General features: G+C 43.5%; 1 protein-coding gene across 1 annotated transcript in view; it reads right to left on the reverse strand.

The window, feature by feature from the left end:
* The window catches only part of cacna1sa (calcium channel, voltage-dependent, L type, alpha 1S subunit, a), a 50,895-nt gene extending 43,497 nt beyond the window's left edge, over window positions 1–7,398 (reverse strand). The window contains exons 1-10 of the mRNA XM_079808481.1: window positions 7,047–7,398; window positions 5,809–5,914; window positions 3,418–3,557; window positions 3,200–3,339; window positions 2,972–3,124; window positions 2,626–2,831; window positions 1,394–1,497; window positions 1,143–1,288; window positions 964–1,042; window positions 692–852 (exon numbers count right to left, since the gene is read on the reverse strand). Coding sequence (XP_079664607.1) covers window positions 692–852; window positions 964–1,042; window positions 1,143–1,288; window positions 1,394–1,497; window positions 2,626–2,831; window positions 2,972–3,124; window positions 3,200–3,339; window positions 3,418–3,557; window positions 5,809–5,914; window positions 7,047–7,234 — 1,423 coding nt within the window. The 5' untranslated portion in view covers window positions 7,235–7,398. The remainder of the gene's footprint in view (window positions 1–691; window positions 853–963; window positions 1,043–1,142; window positions 1,289–1,393; window positions 1,498–2,625; window positions 2,832–2,971; window positions 3,125–3,199; window positions 3,340–3,417; window positions 3,558–5,808; window positions 5,915–7,046) is intronic.
* Between the last annotated feature and the right edge of the window lie 1,324 nt (window positions 7,399–8,722).

Consider the following 8,722-nt stretch of genomic DNA (forward strand, 5'->3'; position numbering starts at 1 on the left):
TTTAATCGTCATTTTTAGGAAAACCATAAGTCGGATTAGTTAAAAAAGACATAGCACACTAAGTCAGAAGAAACTGAAGGCCTAGTCTGAGTTTATAGAGTTAAAGCTCTAGGAGGAGTTCGAGTCAGAAGAAGAATGTCAATAAGCTGAAAGAGCATTTCTGTAAATTGCCTTTTTCAAGTCAACTTAATAAATCCCTTATGGAAAATCCAACTTTTGGCTTGCTTCTAATTGTCAACCAATTAGAAACATTTCCATAAGGTCGTTCATAGTCATTTATCAAAATGTTTGACTTTTTTTCATTGAGTGAATGGGAATTGTGGCCATAACAATCTACTTATTATTTTGTCATGCAGGTTTGAAATGACTCGAGGGTGAGAAAATGATGACAGAAGTTGCATTTTTGGCTGAACTATTACAGATAAAGGTAATGCAGAAAGTACATTTCAGTAGTTGCAAACATCAAAGTCTTGTTTTAGGATATACCGTGCTGTGAAAGTTTGTGAACCCCTTGCAGAATCTCTGAAAATGTGAATCATTTGAACAAAATAAGAGGGATCATACAAAATACATGTTATTTTGTGTTTAGTACTAATCCTGTGTGTCGTTCCCTGATGATCCATGGCTGTGTGTGTGTGTTTTGTGATGGTTGTTCTTGAGTCCCTTGTTTGTCCTGAGCAGTTAAACTGACCTTGGAAGTCGGTGAGCGACTCGGATTGGTCATGGTGCTCGGTGGCGATTGCCAGAGTGTTGAATAACACCAGCAGAATCACCAGCCAGTAGAACAACCTGGACTTCACCCACACACGACACTTCCTCCTAAAAAATCGGTTCCATCGACGAGCGTGTCGACTGTAAAACACATGCACAGAGAAATTCAGAGCATTTGTGTGTTTTAAAAGTCTGAAAATATCCTCCTAGATGTGAAGTTAATCATTCCCAGCAGTTGATTGCTCAACTCACACATAAAACATGAGTTTGTTCAGTGCCTCCAGCTCATAGAGAGTTTCCGTTTCTGATCCATCCTGAAGTGGAAGCAGACCTGTGGGGGCCAATTGTGCCACATTTATCCAGATCTCAAACCTTATAAGCCTTGGTTCACAATGGTTGTAGCTTGTTAAAGTGTTTGTAAGTGTGAGCACCTTGCCCCTCCTGGTCATTGTCCATGACCTCTGCCTGTGTGATCCACTCCATGTATCCCTTCAGATCCTCATCGAACTGCTGACGCTCCCGCAGTATCTGATACTCTCCACTTCTAGAACTCTTTTCTCGTTCCTTAGTGAACTCGCTGAGCACACACACACAGAGAGAGAAACAAATCACTACCAGTCAAAAGTTTGCACACAATAACTTGTAGAGTGATACTGAGTAAAAGACTAATGTTTGGACTTACCCGCACAGAACCCCCAGAACCATGTTCAAGATGAAGAATGAGCCCAAGAGAATCAGAGTCACGAAATACAGCCAGGGCCACTCCATTCCAATCGCATCATTCACCTACAGGAAGTCAAGAGTCAGCTGTCGGATCCCTATCATAGTCCTTTTTGTCAGTGGTTCCTAACCCTGGTCCTGGAGTAGCCCAACAGGACACTTTATCTGACATACCCATTTCAGGTATTGTGTAACTGTTGTAGGCCAGTAAGAGCCGTGTGTGTAAACCTCACTCCCCTGATCTCAAGAGGCGCTCTGCGGACTTTAGCCTCCTTGTTAGAGCGCCTGCCTCCAACGCCAAAGACCACGAATCCTGCTTGGAGTAGGACCGGTTACACTCCAAGTCTCTTCTAATGAGCCGGAAGCCACACAGTAGGACCGGTTACACTCGAGTAGGACCGGTTACACTTGGAGTCTCTACTAACAAGCTGGACGCCACACAGTATGACCGGTTACACTCGAGTAGGACCGGTTACACTCGGAGTCTCTTCTAATGAGCCGGAAGCCACACAGTAGGACCGGTTACACTCGGAGTCTCTTCTAACGAGCCGGAAGCCACACAGTATGACTGGTTACACTTGAGTAGGACCGGTTACACTCCGAGTCTCTACTAATGAGCGGGACGCCACACAGTATGACCGGTTACACTCGAGTAGGACTGGTTACACTCGAGTAGGACCGGTTACACTCGAGTAGGACTGGTTACACTCGAGTAGGACTGGTTACACTCGAGTAGGACCGGTTACACTCGGAGTCTCTACTAATGAGCCGGATGCCACACAGTATGACCGGTTACACTCGAGTAGGACTGGTTACACTCGAGTAGGACTGGTTACACTCGAGTAGGACTGGTTACACTCGAGTAGGACCGGTTACACTTGGAGTCTCTAATAACGAGCCGGACGCCACACAGTAGGACTGGTTACACTCGAGTAGGACTGGTTACACTCCAAGTCTCTTCTAATGAGCCAGAAGCCACACAGTATGACCGGTTACATTTGGAGTCTCTACCAACGAGCCGGACGCCACACAGTAGGACTGGTTACACTCAAGTAGGACCGGTTACAATTGGAGTCTCTACTAATGAGTTGACAAGTTGAATGAAATCTGTTTGGTTAGGGAAAAATACAAAATGTTGGGTTTGGGGGTCCTGCATAACCATGGTTGGGAACCACTGCTCTATGTGTCACTGACCCAGTACAGAACATCCGTCCAGCCCTGAGTGGTGATGCACTGGTATACAGTGAGCATGGAGAAACCCAGATTGTCAAAGTGGGTGATGCCATCATTTGGTCCAGGCCAGCCACCACGGCACTCGGTTCCGTTAAGAGGGCAGCGCCTGCCGTTACCGGCCTGAGCGCACGGAGCCGCCCACTCGCAATCCCCCGTAGCAATGATATCTGTGACACAACAGATCTCAGATGATGGAACTACATTTGCATTTATTGAAGGAAACACCAGTGCTTGCAAGATGTCAAAAGTAAAACATTTTGGTAAGTTTCTACTTTGGTTCTGTGCAAGTTCTTGCATCATTTCTTACCTGTGCCGGCATGGTAACATGTTTTATGCATTTTGCATTTAAAAAGCTCCAGGCCTATGATGGCATAGATGGTGACCATGAAGAAGACCAGCAGAGAGATGTGGAACAGGGGCAGCATGGACTTGAGAATGGAGCTCATCACCACCTGCAGGCCTGGAGGAGACATTACACTTTAACCAGCCAACGAAAAAATGAGACAGGTGAGCAGAAGAAGGTGTTGTCGCTTACTGGGGACCCCAGAGACGAGCCTTAGGGGCCGCAGGACTCTGAACGCTCGGAGGGCTTTCATGTCAAAACCGCCTTTCTGTTCCACTGGCGCCTCAACGCCGCTGACGTTATTGATGAAGTCCACCACGACCGTGAACAACCTGGGAGACGCCACACAGTAGATGTTTGTGTACATGTGTAGGACCATATTCAGGGAGCGGTGTGTGTGTGTGTCTTACCCCATTGTCACAATGACAAAATCTAATATATTCCAACAGTTCCGTAAATAAGCATCGGCGTGAAAGAGTAATCCATATGCCACAATCTTCAGGAAGCATTCCATAGTGAATATGATGAGAAAAATGTACTCGAGACTCTCCTGTGAACGTACACACACAGAACATTGAGATGAATGGAGCTGTCAGCACACTTCAGTACAACCAACTGACTCATGGTATTTGTCAATGGTTGCTTTTCTACTCCATAATGCTTTTGTTTTGACTTTGAATATCTGTCTTGACATGCCTTTTTACGTTCTGGCAACTTGCACACATTGAGTTTGGTGGGAACGTGGCAAAGAATTGCTAGAGCCTGACACTTTCCTCCGGTTTCAGACGAGGCATTTTGAAAACGACCCTGACACAGACGCTGAGAATTTTATAACCAACATGGCACCTACTGTTAGTGTGAAGCAGACTCTATTTATTTCTATTGACATTTAGATAGATAGATAGATAGATAGATAGATAGATAGATAGATAGATAGATAGATAGATAGATAGATAGATAGATAGACAGATAGATGCATTAGCTTCATCACAAAACTAGTTGCAAATTTATTACCATCCAAATGCTTTGATGTCGACGTGTTTACTAAACAAACATTCTGACATATCGTGTTACAAACAACAAAATCTTTCAGATAACACCACTGTGATGAGAGAGCTCTGCGAGTGTGTGAGAGCGTATAGTTTGAGTTTGTGGCTAATTTTAAAACATCCACACATGCAGGCGTCCGGTCGGCATGCGGTCAAAGCACCTGCTTCTTTCAGTCACCTAAGTCAAGGTCGCACACGCTTACAAGGGGTTTAGTTAGATGAATTTAAGGCATTACGTGTCAGCCATTCTGCCATAAGACTGATTTTAAATTGTCACTAGTATACTAGTCACTAGGATATAGTCTTTTATAAGAACAGAATACTATATATAGACATGTGAACATTTACCCTTTTTTAAGTTCAGGCTTTTAAACAGTCTACAATGGGTTTGTATGTAGAAGGTGTGTTTGGGGTGGAGTATATAGGTTGTCTTAAGGTGGATTCTACAGGTATTGGGGAGGGGTTTATATGTTGAGGAGTGTATGAGGGCGGGGTCTATAGTTTGTCTTAGGTGTCTTAAGGGTGGAGTATACAGGTATTGGGGAGGGGTTTATATGTTGAGGAGTGTATGAGGGCGGGGTCTATAGTTTGTCTTAGGTGTATTAAGGTGGAGTCTACAGGTATTGGGGAGGGGTTTATATGTTGAGGAGTGTATGAGGGCGGGGTCTAAAGGTTGTCTTGGTGTCTTAAGAGTGGAGTCTACAGGTATTGGGGAGGGGTTTATATGTTGAGGAGTGTATGAGGGCGGGGTCTATAGTTTGTCTTAGGTGTCTTAAGGTGGAGTCTACAGGTATTGGGGAGGGGTTTATATGTTGAGGAGTGTATGAGGGCGGGGTCTAAAGGTTGTCTTGGTGTCTTAAGGGTGGAGTCTACAGGTATTGGGGAGGGGTTTATATGTTGAGGAGTGTATGAGGGCGGGGTCTATAGTTTGTCTTAGGTGTCTTAAGGTGGAGTCTACAGGTATTGGGGAGGGGTTTATATGTTGAGGAGTGTATGAGGGCGGGGTCTATAGGTTTTCTTCGGTGTCTTAAGGCGGAGTCTACAGGTATTGGGGAGGGGTTTATATGTTGAGGAGTGTATGAGGGCGGGGTCTATAGGTTGTCTTGGGTGTCTTAAGGTGGAGTCTACAGGTATTGGGGAGGGGTTTATATGTTGAGGAGTGAATGAGGGCGGGGTCTATAGGTTGTCTTGGGTGTCTTAAGGTGGATTCTACAGGTATTGGGGAGGGGTTTATATGTTGAGGAGTGAATGAGGGCGGGGTCTATAGTTTGTCTTGGGTGTCTTAAGGTGGAGTCTACAGGTATTGGGGAGGGGTTTATATGTTGAGGAGTGTATGAGGGCGGGGTCTATAGTTTGTCTTGGGTGTCTTAAGGTGGAGTCTACAGGTATTGGGGAGGGGTTTATATGTTGAGGAGTGTATGAGGGCGGGGTCTATAGGTTGTCTTGGGTGTCTGAAGGCGGAGTCTACAGGTATTGGGGAGGGGTTTATATGTTGAAGGAGTGTATGAGGGCGGGGTCTATAGTTTGTCTTGGGTGTCTTAAGATGGAGTCTACAGGTATTGGGGAGGGGTTTATATGTTGAGGAGTGTATGAGGGCGGGGTCTATAGTTTGTCTTGGGTGTCTTAAGATGGAGTCTACAGGTATTGGGGAGGGGTTTATATGTTGAGGAGTGTATGAGGGCGGGGTCTATAGGTTTTCTTGGGTGTCTGAAGGCGGAGTCTAGTGTGTTCATGTGTGTGTGAGAGACTCACTAGGTTGCTGTTGGTGTTATTCGTATCTTCCTCAGGCATTGGCATGAAAACGGCCAGAGCTACACAGTTTGCAAAGATGGTGAGGAGGATGATGATTTCAAACGGTCTGAGAGACATGTTCAGGAAAATAAACCAGCATTGATTTATGGTTTATATGCACGTCCAAAACTCACAAAGTGATAAATATGTTCCTAAAATAACACACAATATGATAGTGTGTGTTGTACTACATGACTGCCGTCTCAGTGTGTTGTTGTGTGCGCGCTAGCATTCTCTGAGCTTAGCATGTCTGTATTTAGTGAGCTGGAGAACAGAACAGCTGTTCCCTCAGAATATCAGAGCTCTGCGCTGAAACACTGACATTTACACACGCGCTCAAGACTAAATGAGCTCATTAACTGTCTGTCATCTCGTAGTTGCTTTCTGTGTTTGAACACTCCATATTTGTCGCCTCTAGTAATGAATGACTTTTATGTATACTTGTTTACTCTTATGCAGCAATTAGAGTAAATTAAGATGTTTGTTCAGTATATTACAACGTGTCTGGTTTTACTGTAGGAGAATAAACTGAGATAAAGTTGATGCTCAACTGAAACATAACTGAGAACTTCTTTAAAGGCACAATATGTAAGATATTTTGGATTAAAACACCCAATATCCACTAGATCAGTGTTATATATTTTGTTTCCAAGAATGTTTTAAATCCAGAGAAATCAGTGATTTTCGCCTATCAGTGACATCATCCCTGCATCCCCCTCCGGTGTTATTGTGTGGTAACCATGGCAACACTAGCGCCGCTTTAATATCTGATGTGTTTTATTAGCCACTGTTTGGATCATTGATGGACAGAAACTCCTCATTGTTCTCCAGCTCAACACAGTTAGTCTGATTGTGTAAATCTGCTGTTGTTGATTTACCCAGAATGCCATGTTTTACCGCCTCATATGATCTCGCTCACTGCAGTGTGAACAAGTGTCTCATAGTAGCGCCCAGCCAACATTACAACATCACTTTAACACACTCACATTTGTGTGAGAGGATCAAACACACACGCATGAGCGGAAGAAGCGGAAGCGCTCGCGGCAGAATAAAAGCTCCGCCCACTCAGAGACCAATAATTACACTCTGCGCCTTTAAGAGTTTCTGACAGAGTAATGAAGCTGAAATGACTTTTACACACATGCATTAAATTCTGCCTGATTGAAATGAAAAACATTTTGTGATTTGTTAAAGGATACTTCCACTCTACGATGTTGATGCAGGCCTTGCGGAAGGGGTTCTTCAGCGTGAGGAAGAGGAGGGATCGCGCGGGCCGCGGGTTTCCACCTGTGGCCTGGAGCTTCTTGAGCTTCTCTCTCTGCTTCCTCTTGAGCGTCTCCTCATCCATGATGAAGGAGGTCATGGGTGCTTCACCGCCGCCCTCCATGATCCGATCAGCACCAGAGCAGGAGGCGCAGGAGTTCTGGAGATCAGGTACTCGGCTCAATAGTTCAGTATCTGCGCGTGGCTGCTATCTAGACTCAAAAACGAGTGTGTCCCCACCATCCGCTCTCTCTCTCTCTGTCTCTCTCTCTCTCTGTCCCTGAATCTATTCCTCTCTCCGCTCTTGTTCGGTTAGTACTGCAGCTGTCTTATAAAATAAATATAGACAATGCGTGTCACTCAGTTTAAGCGTGTGTGTGTGTGTGTGTGTGTGTTAGGGGACAACAGAGCATGACACAGTAAAGAGGCAGGGCATTAACAAAGCCATAAATTTGGAAATCTCCCATTGGCTTATTCTGTTTGTGACATCACTGAGCTGGCAAACCAATCAGCTCACAGATAAATCGCTGGGATATTCACATATTCATGAGTGTTTTCTGATTGTCCCAAAGTGCGGACATCTCATAAAAACTATTATTATTATTATTATTACATTATATTATGGTGTATGCATTTTAATATTAATAAAAATACATTTTGATATATTTATATATATATTGAAACATATCTATACAAAATATAGATATATTCATATGTAACGAAAAACATTTATATTTACATTTTTCTGAAGTTTTTAAGTGTCATACATCAGACAAAACCACAACGCTTCAAACCTGCAGAACTCTATGAACGTCTAAGTGAAAACAATCCCATTCCAAGTATAATTTAAGGTTTATTTGAATTTAAGACAAGTTTAAAATCACAGTACACATGATCACAGAGCGAACGCAGAGAGAGTTCAAGGGCAGAGACTGGGTGTCGTGTTGATTTCAAGGCTTTTTTGGGCGTCGTGACCCCTGTGACCCCGTGCCCCGGTCTGAAAAACACACTTTCAGTGGGAGACGTCAACACCAAAACACCACTCATGTCATTTACAGTCGCGCTCATACATTCTGACAAAATGTTTAGAAGAATCTGCAAATTGTGAATAATTTTTACAATATAAGAGGGATCATTAAAAATGTATGTTATTTTTTATTTAGTGCTGTCCTGAATAAGATATTTATCATGAAAGATGTTTACATATAGTCCACAGGACAAAACAACAGCTGAATTTATAAAAATGACCCCGTTCAGAAGTTTATGAACGCTTGATTCTTAATCCTGTGTGTCGTTCCCTGATGATCCACGGCTGTGTGTGTGTTTTGTGATGGTTGTTCTTGTTCTGTATGATTTTGACATCTGAGGACGATTGAGGGACTCAAACACAACTATTAAAAAAGTTTGAAACATTCACTGATGCTCCAGAAGGAAACACGGCGCATTAAGAGCCGGGGGTGAAAACTTTTGGAATTTGAAGATCAACGTGAATTGTACTTAATTTGTCTTCCGGGAAAAATGTAAGTATCTTCTGTTGCTTCCGAAGGGCAGGACTAAATAAATTGTTTTTTATATTTAAACAAAACAATAAAATTTGGACATCTTCTTCCTA

This window comes from Gobio gobio (genome assembly GCF_949357685.1).
Source record: "Gobio gobio genome assembly, chromosome: 24".
NCBI classification, from domain to species: domain Eukaryota; kingdom Metazoa; phylum Chordata; class Actinopteri; order Cypriniformes; family Gobionidae; genus Gobio; species Gobio gobio.